This window comes from Rana temporaria, chromosome 3 (genome assembly GCF_905171775.1).
Source record: "Rana temporaria chromosome 3, aRanTem1.1, whole genome shotgun sequence".
In the NCBI taxonomy this organism is placed as follows: domain Eukaryota; kingdom Metazoa; phylum Chordata; class Amphibia; order Anura; family Ranidae; genus Rana; species Rana temporaria.
Window position 1 is genome coordinate 409,106,618 of NC_053491.1, and position 15,502 is coordinate 409,122,119.

The window sequence follows — 15,502 nt, forward strand, 5'->3', positions numbered from 1 at the left end:
ATGCCTTAAGGTATATTGCCATTAATTAATTTGATTGGCCAGAATTTTGGCCATTGAAATAAATGAATGCTTAAGTGCTTGGTACGGCTAGTATTAATGTGCATTTAGATGCGTTTACACATGTCAAGCTTTTTTTTTTTTTGCCAAAATACAGCTGCTCCTGGACATGCTGTGGGTTTTGTTTTCTGCCTAGAAACGCCCCTGCCTCTAAACTCTTATGTGTACTTGGACACACAGGCGAACATGGAGGGGCATTTAGAGGCAGAAAAAAAAATTGTCAGATGCCCCTAAACACAGCATTAAAAATGTTGTGTGTGCGCAAATATCATCAATAAGGTTCTGGTTTCTGGTTATAAGTCACATATCTATGATTAGGTGTGACTTTATGACTAAACTACTTCAAAATTATGGAAGTTACAGGAAGACAATAAACCGGTAAGACACAAGTTGCCGTAATCCAGGTAGAAGTGGGCTGTGTGCATTCTTACATAACAAAATACTTTACAGCATGAGCTGTCTCAACATATAAATATGTGTGTGTACACCCAATAGTACAGGCGAAGGATCAGACGGTTCAGGACGTTCTCTAGTACACAGGTAGGTTTAACATTGTTTTTCATTGTACATTGGGCAGCAATGGTGATGATTTACTCAATTAGTGAATGTTGGCTTTGAAAACTGTATGTTCAATGTGTAAAGTGTATTTTTAGTCTTAAAGAAAACAGCACATTTAGCACATTTGCTACACAAGTGATGTTATAATTGAATATTATTAAAAATTACCTTTCCTTTTCAATCTGCAGCGCTGTGATTTTCAATAGAATTCAATGTAAAATGGCAACCTGCAGGCTGTCTGTACACAGTTGGTGTATGGATCTTGCACTGAAATGTCATTTCCTGCCTATGTGATTGGCTCACTGTTTTTCCCAGAAGTCTGCTTATCATCCTGTTTTATGTGAGCTTCAGCTTGTATAAGAGCAGTTTGAACAGCAAGCTTTAACACTGCATTTACAGAGCATTCAACAAGCTTTGTTGAATACATTCAGCTCTGGCTTGTAAATGTTGAACACAAATCCTAATGGGAGTGTTGATTGCCACGTTAAGCAAGCTGCTAGCAGGCTTCTGCAGGCTTTCAGCAAGCTTGAACAAATGCTAAAGCCTGCTAGCAGCTTGCTAAAGTGGCAATCAGCACTCACATTAGTTGACAAACTGCAGCTATATGGAACTTTAAAAGCTTCAACAAAGCTTGCTGAAAGCTCTGCAAATGCTTTGCCAAAACTTGCTGTTCACACTGCTCTTATACAAGCTGAAGCCCCTGTGAAAATGTAAGTTTTGATGAGATACTCCCCAAGGGTTAATCACTTCTAAAGGGATGCAGGAACTGTGTCTTTCCTCATTACAACACAGAAAAATCAACAGCTGATTAATAATGAACCATACTCTTTTTATTAAGAATGAGTTTGTGATCAGTCTGGTGAAGGGAACAGCTATTTCTTCACAGCAACAAAAAGTAGATATCTAAAAACCTTGTGAAAATTCTTGCAATGTACATTGATTACCCAGAAGGGTTTGTTAGTTCACAACAAAAGCGGAATTACCCTTTAACCACTTGCCGACCGGCTCACGCCGATATATGTTGGCAAAGTGGCACGGATGCGCAAAATCACCTATCCATACGTCTGCCCTTTAAGATCTGCCAGAGGGTGCGTGTCGCCGGGGCACGAACGATCGCGTGGTCGTGGGGCCAGCACGGGGATTTGTGTGTTTACAAAGTAGAAACAGCGATCTGTCATCACTCCTAGTTAGTCCCATCCCCACACAGAACACAGAGTTAACCCCTTGATTGCCCCCTAGTGTTAACCCCTTCCCTGCCAGTGACATTTATACATAATGGGCCTGATTCCCAAAAAAGCTGCCTAACTTAAGTTTCAGCAGTTAAGTTACACTGACTTAAAATTTCTACCTAAGTGCCTGATCCACAAAGCACTTACCTAGAAATTTCAGGCCGTGTAACTTAAGTGCCGCCGTCGCAAGGCGGTCCTCCTCTCCAGGGGGCGTTTAAAATTTAAATGAGGCGCGCTCCCGCGCCGGCCGTACTGCGCATGCGTGTGACGTAATTTTCCCGACGTGCAGCGCGCAAACGTAATTGACGCCGGGCGGCTTTGTGGATTGCGACGGGACACTAAAGTTGCAAAGGGTGAAAAAAAATATACGCGCCGGGAAAACAAATAATTATAAAAAAAAATGACAGCGTCGCTCAGCATGCATTCCTGAGAGGGAGAACTCCATGCCAATTTTCAAAGAAAAAACCGGCATGGGTCCCCCCCCCAGGAGCATACCAGGCCCTTAGGTCTGGTATGGGTTGTAAGGAGACCCCCCCACGCCGAAAAATCGACGTAGGGGTCCCCCTACAATCCATACCAGACCCGTATCCAAAGCACGCTACCCGGCCGGTCAGGAATGGGAGTGGGGACGAGCGAGCGCCCCCCCCCCCCCTCCTGAGCCGTGCCAGGCCGCATGCCCTCAACATGGGGGGGTTGGGTGCTCTGGGGCAGGGGGGCGCACTGCGGGCCCCCCCACCCCAGAGCACCCTGTCCCCATGTTGATGAGGACAGGACCTCTTCCCGACATTCCTTGCCGTTGGTTGTCGGGGTCTGCGGGCGGGGGGCTCATCGGAATCTGGGAGTCCCCTCAAATAAGGGGGCCCCAGATACCGGCCCCCCACCCTAAGTGAATGGATATGGGGTACATCGTACCCCTACCCATTCACCTGTAGGCAAAAAGTAAAAGTTATTAAACACACAACACAAGGGTTTTTAAAATAATTTATTATTCTGCTCCGGAGGCCCCCCCTGTCTTCTTTATTAGCTCTAATACCAGGGGGGGCTTCTTCTTCCACTCTCCGGGGGTCTTCTCCACTCTCCGGGGGGGGCTTCTTCTTCCGCTCTCCGGGGGGGGGCTTCTCCGCTCTCCGGGGGTCTTCTTCTATCTTCGCCACTCTCCGCTGTTGACTCGGCGAACCCCGGTTCTTCTGCAGATGTCCGGTGCCTTCTTCTTCAGCGCTGGCTGCCTGCTATCTTCGTGAGTTAGCTCAATTACTAGCAGGCAGCCATCGCGGTCTTCTGTGACGTCAGGTTCTTCTCTTCTGTTCTTCTCCCCTCTTCCGATGTTGACTCGTCGCCTCTTGACACTGCAATGATGGAAGCGCGCCTTGCATCCCATTTATATAGGCATCACCGTCCCATCATGCTCCGGTAGGTACCCACGTGGTGGGTGCACGTGGGTAGGCACCCACCACGTGGGTACCTACCGGAGCATGATGGGACGGTGATGCCTATATAAATGGGACGAGTCAACATCGGAAGAGGGGAGAAGAACAGAAGAGAAGAACCTGACGTCACAGAAGACCGCGATGGCTGCCTGCTAGTAATTGAGCTAACACACGAAGATAGCAGGCAGCCAGCGCTGAAGAAGAAGGCACCGGACATCTGCAGAAGAACCGGGGTTCGCCGAGTCAACAGCGGAGAGCGGCGAAGATAGAAGAAGACCCCCGGAGAGCGGAGAAGCCCCCCCCCGGAGAGCGGAAGAAGAAGCCCCCCCGGAGAGCGGAGAAGACCCCCGGAGAGTGGAAGAAGAAGCCCCCCCTGGTATTAGAGCTAATAAAGAAGACAGGGGGGGCCTCCGGAGCAGAATAATAAATTATTTTAAAAACCCTTGTGTTGTGTGTTTAATAACTTTTACTTTTTGCCTACAGGTGAATGGGTAGGGGTACGATGTACCCCATATCCATTCACTTAGGGTGGGGGGCCGGTATCTGGGGGCCCCCTTATTTGAGGGGACTCCCAGATTCCGATAAGCCCCCCGCCCGCAGACCCCGACAACCAACGGCAAGGGTTGTCGGGAAGAGGTCCTGTCCTCATCAACATGGGGACAGGGTGCTCTGGGGTGGGGGGGCCCGCAGTGCGCCCCCCTGCCCCAGAGCACCCAACCCCCCCATGTTGAGGGCATGCGGCCTGGCACGTCTCAGGAGGGGGGGGCGCTCGCTCGTCCCCACTCCCATTCCTGACCGGCCGGGTAGCGTGCTTTGGATACGGGTCTGGTATGGATTGTAGGGGGACCCCTACGTCGATTTTTCGGCGTAGGGGGGGTCTCCTTACAACCCATACCAGACCTAAGGGCCTGGTATGCTCCTGGGGGGGGGAAACCATGCCGGTTTTGAATTGAAAAATTGCCGTGGAGTTCTCCCTCAGGAATGCATACCAAATGCCGTCGCTTGAATGGGCTTTTACAAGGTGTGACTAACTTTCCACATTGTAAAACCAGCCCTAGTTTTGCGCAAGCAAATGGAAACTTACGCAGAAATCACAGTGCTGAAAAGCTGATGAAAAGCGTTGTGGATCTGCTTAAGTCCTCATTTGCATACTCAAAGCTGCATTTCCATGAGAAATGCCCCCAGCGGCGGATGCGGTACTGCATCCTAAGATCTGACCGTGTAAGTGTCTTACACATGTCAGATTTTCTGCCTAACTTTGGAAAAAGCCTTTTGAGGATCGTTTCCAAAGTTAGGCACAGACTGAACAGCAGTTACGCCTGCGTATCTCTTTTGGGAATCAGGCCCAATCAGTGCATTTTTATAGCACTGATCGCTTTATAAATGTCAATGGTCCCAAAAATGTGTCAAAAGTGTCCGATCTGTTTCCCACAATGTCGCAGTCGTGATAAAAAATCGCAGATCACCACCATTGCTACAAAATAAAAATCTTAATAAAAATGCCATAAATCTATCCCCTATTTTGTAGATGCGATAACTTTTGTGCAAACCAATCAATATGCGCTTATTGCAATTTTTTTACCAAAAATATGTAGAAGAATACGTATCGGCCTAAACTGAGAAGGAAATTTGTTTTTTATATATTTTTTGGGGATATTTATTATAGGAAAAAGTAAAAAAATATTGCTTTTTTCTCCAAATTTACGCTCTTTTTTTGTTTATAGTGCAAAAAATAAAAACTGCAGAGGTGATCAAATACCACCAAAAGCACGTCAATTTTGTTTGGGTACAGCATTGCACGACCGCGCAATTGTTAGTTAAAGAGTCGCAGTGTCGATTGGCAAAAAAGGGCTTGGCCAGGAAGTGGTTAAATCATATAATGTCATTCAACTTGACTGGGAGTGATTGGGAAAGCAGGCTATGTTCTTTGACACCAAGTATTCCACGATTAATTCAAACTGTATTATGTCACTATATTACATTTGATCAATATTTTTAACTGAATCTTTATTACTATAAGTTGCAAGCCAAGCTCCCAGTTTTATCTTAAAAGTGGAAGTTTAATAAAAGTGTTTTTGGGGATACAGCATCAGGGAAATATATTACATCATAGTTCAGAAGGCATCTTTTCCGGGGGTCGTGGCCTGGACATGGCCGAGTGAAGCAGCTTTTTCTTAGAGCTCCCAGCCTCCGCCTCCATTACCCTGCAATATACCCTTTGGAAACCAGTATGCAATCCGCCAAGAGGCATAGGACAAGAGCTGTGACACGGGGAACCCCCTCCAGACAAAGCTTAGGGGAAATACAACAATACTTTAACCGTTTGCAGGAGGTTTCCCCTGGCGCCAGAGTAGCAGCACCACGAGGCTCCCCGCGTGTACCCGCACAGAAGGCCCAAGTCCAAGACGCCAGGGATCTTTCTCCCTGCACCTCTGCAATACCCGATTGCCCCCGGACAGCACCACAAAGCCCAGGACCGGCAGCGATGTCCTCCCCCCAGCCACCCGACAGCTTTGGGATGGATCCAGATATCCGGGCCTTGTTACAGGCGCTCCCTACCAGGACAGACATCGAGGCGCTGATCCTCCGTCTGGAAGAAACCCATAGACGGGATATCCAGGAGGTGAGGGGAGAGGTTTCAACCTTAGCGGTAAGGATAACGTCAGCAATTGTAGAAAGAAATGTTTGGACAGCCGCACTCTGGAAAAACCTTCTCGGTTGCCTTTTATTGATAAAAGTATTCAAACACCACACATCACAGCATAGAAAGGGGCATACAGCTGACGTTTCGCACTACAATCAGTGCTTACTCATAGCTATGATAACGTCAGGAGAGGAGTCAGTCTCCACCCTGGAGATGCGGGTGACGGCGCTGGAACAGTCCCGAGACCAGCACAGGGATACCGCCATTGCGCTGCAGCTCCACCTGGAGGACATTGAGGACCGGAGCCACAGGCAGAATCAGCGGCTCCGGGGGAATCCTGGAAGATATGGAGGCGGAGATCCTCGGAGACATGGTGCGTGACATCTTCTGCACAGTGCTGGCAGACCAGGAGGCTACTATCGAGCTGGATAGGGTCCACAGGGCCATTGGCCCGAGACCCGCGGATCCGAGCAGACCGCAGGATGTGGTCTGCAGATTTCATCGCTACCTGCAGAAAGAAAATGTCCTCCGCCGAGCCTGGGAGCATGGTGATGTGGCAACGGCGGGGACACACGTGAGGATCTTACGCGACCTGTCCAGAGCAACGTTGAAACGAATAGCCATGCTGCGTCCGGTCCTGGATCTTGCGAAACAACAGGGTCTCACCTATCGCTGGGGCTACCCGCTGGCAGTCACCTTCAGGAGGGACACCTCCGCTTTCACGATGCAGACTGCCGCAGATCTCCCAGCCCTCTTCGCTTTCTGGAGGTCGACCCGATCCTGGTTCTGGACTGGCTACAGATCCTCTCGCGCCTGGCGGGTCATTCGGGCTTATCCACGTTTCGGGGCCCCCTGCCACCCTGCCAACAGAGAGGCAGATGGAGGCGCAGGACCGCATCAAGAGGAGAAAATCGTGAGTAGACACTGAGATCACCCACCCCTGCCTGTATCACTCCTCCATTGACACAAGATGAAAGCCCCTTCATTTTACCAGCGCTGACGGTTCCTCCTTGGTGTGTGCCCGCTCCCGTCTAGGCTATGGGAGGCTAAAGGAATCTCTTGGTCGTCTGGTGCCCCCCCTCTTTTTCTCCCGGCACCCCCCATGCCCCGGGGCCTTGCAGGGATTGCTCCTTACCCGCCCACCGTGTGCCCATGGGTGATTCCCCCTGGTGGCTGTTCGGGGGGGGCGCTCAGCCGTCTGCATGCCGCTTTGGCATATTCAGCCGGGAGTGTTGGGGGTGTTTTTTCCCCTTGAAGGGAGGGGGTGGAGTTTTTTTCCCCTTGAAGGGAGGGAGTGGCGGATCCGCCAGGAATGCACCTGTTTGGGATGGAGTGACATTTGGGAGCCGGGACTACTCCCAGGGGGGCCACTTGAAGCTGCAGAGACTAGTACATGCAGTTGCTGTGCATGGAGCTTCTTAATGTTGGAGTGCGGGGGGGGGAGGTAGGCGGAGGGTCTTGGACCTTTTACAGGCAATTAGCCTGGGGTGGGATTGGTTTACAACCACTCTTACCTCACGTTACATGCTTATCTATGTTTTATACCGGTGTAAGATGCATCACTTATTGATTGCGGGGGTGGGCGGAGAGGTTCGGGAGCTCGCTTCCCGGCACTGTCTACCCACCGACCCACTTAGGACTGCGCTCAATATCAGGAAAGGCTCCGGGTCCGGATGGTCTGACCATCCCTTGATACAAAACCCTCCTGCCCAGTTTGGGCCATCATCTGGCCAAATTGTATAATGACTTTGGATCGGGGAGAACATTTCATACCTCCACGACCCAAGCTCATATTTCAGTCATCCCGAAGGAGGACAAAGACCCATCTCAGTGCGGTAGATACTGCCCAATATCCCTCCTAAACGCCAACCTTAAGATCTTTACCAAGATCGTTGCCACTAGGCTACAACAGCACCTGACGCACCTAATTCACTGGGACCAGATTGGATTTGTCCCAACCAGGGAGGCCAGGGACAATACCACCAAGGTACTGAATTTGCTGCACTTAGTCAATAGTAACAAAACACTGTGCGTATTTCTTGGAACGGACGCTGAGAAAGCGTTCGACCAGGTGAGCTGGAAGATAATTTTTGCGACGCTGGAGCATATAGGAGTGGGACAAAATATGCTCCAGTGGATCTCTGCGGCCTACTCCACCCCTTCGGCAAAAGTGAGGGCGAACGGGGTACTTTCCGAACTGTTCCAGATTACCAACGGGACCAGACAGGGCTGTCCCTTATCGCCATTGCTCTTCGCATTGTCCCTGGAGCCCTTCCTGTGCCACGTTAGACTGAACCCGGATATCTCCGGCACGGTGGAACGGGTCCGCTACCACATGCACTTTCTTTGACATATAATATGCTCATGACACCGACAGGGGACTTCCAGCCTCTGAGCCTAGCCAAGTGGGAGAGAGATCTGAATTGCCACTTCTCCGCCAGCAAGCGACAATATATCCTTAAATTTACACATAAGTCCTCCTTGTGCTCCAACATACAGGAGACTAATTACAAAATTCTCACACAGTGGTACAGGACTCGGACATTATTACACTTCAGATATGTGTTGGAGATGCCAAAAAGAAAGGGGCACTCTTCTCCACATTTTCTGGGCCTGTCCAGGGTTACAGTCCTATTGGGGGGAAGTCCGCAGAATAGTCCAAAAATTCACTGACAGACCGGTCCCGGACGATCCGGCATACTTCCTCTTACACGCCACTGACACCCCGGCCAATATGTACAAAAATCGGTCATCAGACACCTACTAGACGCAGCGAAGGTATTCATTCCACTCCTGTGGAAATCTCAGCGTCCACCGACCATCGCCATGTGGCTGAGGAAGGTCGAGGACATCAACCAAATGGAGGACCTTATCCTCACAAGCCAGGATAGGAGTGAATCCTACTCCAAGATGTGGCAATCATGGAACATGTTCAAGTACTCAACGGAGGGCCAGGCCCTCAGAGGGGAAGACCAGACTAACTGACGATTCACTATATGAGATCTAGAGATCCCCTTAGATTGTCTGATGCGATGAATGACGGCTCTGAGCTGATGACGTGGGACCGTGCTCGCGAATCCCCCCCTCCCACCTCACCTTGTGACTACTCCCCACTCTCCATTCCCCCCTGAGACCGCTTTTAACCTCTTCCCCCTTCCTCCTCGCTCTTCTGAGCTCTATGTGCCCACGGGCACACTCTTTCTCCACCTTTCCTTTGCTCTGAATTTGTTCTATGCTATTTAAAAAAATGGGTCACCGGGCCATGTTACCCCAACTCGGGCGACAGGGTGGCACGGTACTCCAGAGGGGATGGATTTATACTATCCTCCTCCGGGCCCTGACAATGAGGGCAATTTACGCCATCGCCCCATCATGTTTGCTATATACCCCAGTATACGTATACATGTAATAGTTGCCTTGAGTTGTAAATTGTTGTGTTATTGTGTTTTATGTATGTGGTTCGTGTGGACCGGTTTCCTGATAAAAAAAAAAAGGCATCTTTTCACATATTTAACCTTTTAAGGCCGCTTTCACACACGTGGACCGTTTGTTTTGATCAGTTGAGTCCTAGAGCCATTTTTCATGCAAAAACGTACCGTTTCTCCCTTTACATCAGTTTTCAGCCGAGTTTTCAGAGAATGGAAGAAGAGCAGGGCTTTGATCTGTTCCATATAACGGATGTTGACGGAAGCGGTTGCAAACCGATGAAAATGGATGATCATCCATTTGCATCCATTTTTCCATAGAGATGCATTGATGTCCCTTTTTCATCAGTCAACGGATGGATGAAAAATGCACAAACGGTCCGCATGTGTGAAATGCTATGAGGTGTCAATAGACTGCCAAAAACGGTGATCACACAATCATTTCTATGTATCCTTATTTAATGTGCACATGATACAGTCTGACCACAAGTTGAGAATATGTATCTCCATATTCACAAACATATACAGTGTTTTCCCCAAAGTTTGAAAGCCTTCACCTCACCGTACAATACCTATAGAAGGACCATCAGTCAGGCACCCAAAAGCCACTGCTAACCAGTTGATCCTGGTTCCAGGTTTTGTACAATGTGTAATGTGAATGTTATTGAATAATGTAATTTTTATTCACTTTGAATACTCAATCATGCACAAGCAAAATTAAAAAACAATCATGTATGAATGGATTGACTGAAATTAATACAGCTTCATCCAATTTACTAAGATCAGTGGGCACTCACTTTGCTAAGTGAACATACTCTATTCCTTTAAGAAATCAACCCTTTTATTCTTTAGGTCTCATTCACACAGGAGGCGTGTCTGATCAGTACACCCATGATATGGCCAAGTTTACCAGCCCAGTCTGTCTGTGTTGGAGCCATGTTTCTGTCCGGCACAATGTACACTCAGGGATATACGTAAAGACCCACAAAGATCTGTGCGGTTGTCTGCTTGTCATTGATTTAAACAGGCTGGCTACACGCATCACCTGTGCATTCTGGGTGGGTAAATGCGGCACTCTACATTGGTGTACTGACAAATATGTCCATGTGAATGAGGCCTTACAGAGGGTTTTTGGAAGACAAGTCTTATTTTAAAAAGCTAACATTTAAATGTTTTCCTTTTAAAACTTTTTTTAGCAACAGAAAAATGTCTTCCGTTCAGCCACAGCTCGATCATCTGATGGCCTACTGGAATATACCTCGTGTAATCACATACCCAACTCCTCCATACATAACACTTCGGATAAACATAGGTCTTCATAAGGGTCCTCCGTTCCCAAGACCTAGATTGTTGTTGGATATGATCAGGAAGTTTTCGTCAGCAAAAGGTAAAATAATGACTTATACCGTATATTCACACACACAATATTCTGCGAAATATTACCACACAAATAATGCTATGCTTTTTAGTGTTATTGTGGATTTTAAATGAAATTTCAGCCAATGACATTCTTTTGTCTTACAGTGTAAAGTATGTGCCACATGAAAAACTTAAACTACCACTACTATTAACCTGTAGCTGCAGTCCCACAAAAACAATAGTGCAAAAATCAAACCAATAATATGTGTAACTGTGTTATAGTTTAAAAATACCCACGTGAATTCATAAATAATACAAATAAAAATACTCAATGTGCAATGAAAAATGAAAAATAATAATAAAACGTATTGATGTGTCCTCTGTCATACAATCCATTTAGTGTAAGTCTCCAAGCACTTTTTGGAAAAACATGGGATAGATTGTGCTAATCACAATTGGAGAGGAGGTGATAGGGTGACAGAGATCTCAAAGAAAGAGACTAAGTGGATTTATTAATTAGAAACACTACAACCTGGAGGTATGAACATCAACATTGATCCTAATTGTTTGTCATTTAGCTTTTTAATATTTAATACTCAGTTTAGTAATATATTGGAGTAGATCAGAGAATATATCTTTATAGTTTTTTAGGTTAATATTTACTCTTTGGACAATTTTTAAATAGATAGAGTCCCCTTAAGGAGGGTATGTCTCTTTAAAAGATCATGATTTTTGCTAGCAAGAGAAGAGAGGTGTTTTTAATAGATTTAGGTAGAATTTACTTTGTGTAGATAGGCTGTTGCTGTATTGAATAATTATATTGTGCTTCAGTTGTAATACATGTAAAATGAATAAAAATATGAGACACGGAATGAGGCACCTCCATTCCGTCCCTGAAGACGATATCACGTTGTCGAAACACGTAGGGCGGGGCTTGTCCGGAGTGACATGATTCTATTTGTGCTTGAAGTGTGTGGATACTGAAGAGGAAATTTGTTTGTTTATTTATATAAAGTAAAGCCTGATGTATTATTAATCTGGTGAATGGTTAGTGCAGGGGTCCTCAAACTTTTGAAAAAGGGGGCCAGTTCACTGTCCCTCAGACCATTAGAGGGCCGGACTATAGTTTAAAAAAATTAACAATGTGCTATGCATACTGCACATATCGTATTTGTAAGTGAAAGAACAAAATGGGAACAAATACAATATTTAAAATGAAGAACAAGTAAAGTTAAATCAACAAACTTACCAGTATTTCAATGGGAACTATGGGCTGCTTTTGGCTAACGAGATGGCCAATGTCCGGTTCCATATTTGTCACTGCTAGTCGTAACAAGTGATGCAAATGTGCTGATTCCACTGCAGGAAAGAAGAAGGCTGTCTGTCACTGACTCGCAAGCGCAGCCCAATCAGTGTCCGCAAGCGCAGCCCAATTAGTGCTGGCCACCGCAGCCCAATTAGTGCTGGTCACCGCAGCCCAATTAGTGCTTACCACCACAGCCCAATCGGTGCCCACCACCGCAGCCCAATTAGTGCCCATAGGATGTTGGGGTCATCTAGTGTATCGGGATCTGTCTCACCTCAGCCTTGATTGACCGACCTCTTCCAGGGGGGGTGATGCCAACTTCCTCCAAGCTGCCTCTGCTCTTGTTGCTCAAAACGACTGTGCTGTGATGCTCTGGCACGCCTCCTTCTCTCCCTTTTCCACGAGTCAGTGCCCGACGTTCACTGCCCACAAGTCACTGCGCAAGTCACGTCCAGCCGGCCCCTCCCACAGGCCCTGGCTGCCTCTGAGTCCTGAGTCCTGGGAGGTGGGACTTGTAGTCCGGCTGCGCCGTTCAGTTCCACCCACCGCCAGGAGCTTGATTGTGGCCAGACTACAATTTCCATGATCCAGCGCTTCAGCCGGCCAGCCAATCGATGGCCGCCGCCCCCTCTTCCACCAATGATAGGCCAGCTGCCGGACTGTCCGTCTCTTATGTTGGAAAAAAGTAACGGACAGGCAGCGGCGGCAAAAACACCCGGTGGGCCGGATAAATGTCCTCGGCAGGCCGCATGTGGCCCGCGGGCCGTAGTTTGAGGACCTCTGGGTTAGTGTGACAGCTGGAGGAGGCTGGGTGTGATGAAAAAACAGTAAGCAGGATTTCCTTTGTGGACCATTTATTTTGGATACACTATTGCACTTTATGTGTGTTTGACACAGGATATATTGCACAAATTTTGCACGGGACACTTAATGCATTTGATTGGGGAATCTGGACCCTGATGGATGAACTTTATTGCACAATATCATTTTATTGCACTAAATAGATTGCATGACAGAGGACACCTTGATTCATTTTAATTATTAGTTTACATTTTTCATTGCACATCGAGTATCTTTATTTAATTATTACTTGGGTGTTTTTAAATTATAGCACAGTCACACATATTATCGCTTAGTTAATGACATTCTTGTTTTGGACAGAGTGAGGAAGGCATAGATCTTCTATGAGGTATTTATGCTGTCTGTGACCCCCTTCAATGAATATCACCTCACTTCCTGTTCTGGGGACAATTATGTCACTGGGACAGGAAGTTAGAGGAAATATCCAAGACAGACAAAAAAACAGCTTATTTTTTAGGCTTTAGGATAACAAGTGGTTTTATTGCTTTAGTGATGGGGATCCCAGTGAACAGAGTAAGCTTCTTTTTTTTTTAAAGCAGAATAATACCCCCCCCCCCCCCACACACACTGATTTAACTTTCTGCCAATTGTCAATTATAACTGTTAAAGTTACTGGTATGCTTATGTTCGCTCTCAACCAAACTGTCAAGCCATCAAATGACTGGTGTTATAACTGATCATGTGTGCAGCATCATGACAGTTCAGGCGCAAGGAGTGCATGCAAACAACAGTTCAGGAAAACATACAGAAAATGGAGCTGTAATAGTCTATACCAGTGATGACGAACCCGTGGCACACGTGCCACTGCCGGCACGCCGAGCCCTCTCTGTGGGCACGCCAGGAAAAATTAGAAAAGCAAACACTGACATCCAATGGTGCACCCCCCATCGCAAACTACATTTCCCACAGGTCTCTAGGCCATCGGTGATGTGTCCGAGGTGGGCGTGACTAAGAACAAAGGGCCAGGGGTTACGAATGGAGCGGAGATCCAATCATGAAAGCTGTCCAATGTACAGTGCATCCACCATCAAACTATATCTCCCACAAATCCCTGGGGTCAGCGGTGACTTGTTGGGCGTGACTGAGAGAACACGTGGCTGGGATCAGGGGAGACTTGCAATTTTGCACAATAAAGGTGTTAATTCGGTGAGTGCATGTGTCAGGTAGGTGAGTGCATGTGTCAGGTAGGTGAATGTATGTGTCAGGTAGGTGAATGTAATGGTCAGATAGGTGAGTGCATGTGTTAGGTAGGTGAATGCATGTGTCAGGTAGGTGAGTGTAATGGTCAGGTAGGAAAATGCATGTGTAAGGTAGGTGATTGTAATGGACAGGTAGGTGAGTGTATGTGTCACTGGGAAACGATGGGGGAGGAATGTCCACTACAATTGAATTTCTTTTCACAATGGACCCTTATGGCCTTCCTTCTGGATATTTGGACTCACATGGTTCCTTTTCTTTGTCCTTTGGGGGGTGGTCATAGTAAGTAACATTTAGTAACATTAGTGGCTTCATGGTACAGTTTATATAAGTTATAAATTAGGATCCTCTATGTAACACATTATCCCATTGAGTATCTGCAATATCTTTACCTGTCATGGAGACATCGCCCCTAGGTGTTGTGTATTTCCATCCTTGTCATTATGCTCCATGGTTTTTATCAATAAGTTTATTTAGAATGTCTTCTTTTTATATGTTTTTTTTTACCTCTTATTTATTTTCATATATATATGCTTTTCCTACTGTATAAAACATTTTGTGGGAGACCCCACGCCGGTTTATTTTATTGTAAATTTGGGCATGGGGTTCCCCTTAAAATCCATATGAGACCCGAAAGGCTTGGTATCCCAACACACATTCTGCTACTCCTCCTGGTTATGGCGATACCACATGTGTGAGACTTTTACACAGCCTGGCCACATAGAGAGGCCCAACATTGACCGAGCATCGTCATGTGTTCTAGGAACATACAGTATCTCACAAAAATGAGTACGCCCCTCACATTTTTGTAAATATTTTATTATATCTTTTTATGTGACAACACTGAAGAAATTACACTTTGCTACAATTTAAAGTAGTGAGTGTACAGCTTGTATAACAGTGTAAATTTACACACAGCCATTAATGTCTAAACCGTTGGCAACAAAAGTGAGTACACCCCTAAGTGAAAATGTCCAATTTGGTCCAAAGACTGCTAAGACCCTGAAACTGATCTGAAGCATGGTGGCCAAGACCATACATCGGTTTAACAGGGCAGGTTCCACTCAGAACAGGCCTCGCCATGGTCAACAACAGAAGTTGAGAGCACGTGCGCAGCGTCATATCCAGGGGTTATCTGTGAAATAGATGTATGAGGGCTGCCAGCATTGCTGCAGAGAATTAAAGGGTGGGGGGTCAGCCTGTTAGTACCCAGACCAGGGCCAGTGCTACCACTAAGTGGAGTAGGCAGCCGCCTAGGGTGCACTACCACCTAGGGCGCTGCCATGGCCTTTGTTTCGGTGTAGCTCCAGGCATTTGTGAGCTCGGTGTTGGTCTGGCTGTCCCCGGGAATAAATCCGCTGCATACCGATAATCCTCTGATGTGTCCCACTGAGCGCACCGCTGTTACATCTCCTCACACAGTAATATCTCACAGGACT

General features: G+C 46.9%; 1 protein-coding gene across 1 annotated transcript in view; it reads left to right on the forward strand.

The window, feature by feature from the left end:
- Positions 1-492: 492 nt before the first annotated feature.
- Positions 493-15,502, forward strand: part of LOC120933041 — a 34,421-nt gene continuing 19,411 nt past the window's right edge. Inside the window, exons 1-2 of the mRNA XM_040345986.1 lie at positions 493-597; positions 10,537-10,727. Of these exons, the coding sequence (XP_040201920.1) occupies positions 10,547-10,727 (181 nt within the window). The 5' untranslated portion in view covers positions 493-597; positions 10,537-10,546. The remainder of the gene's footprint in view (positions 598-10,536; positions 10,728-15,502) is intronic.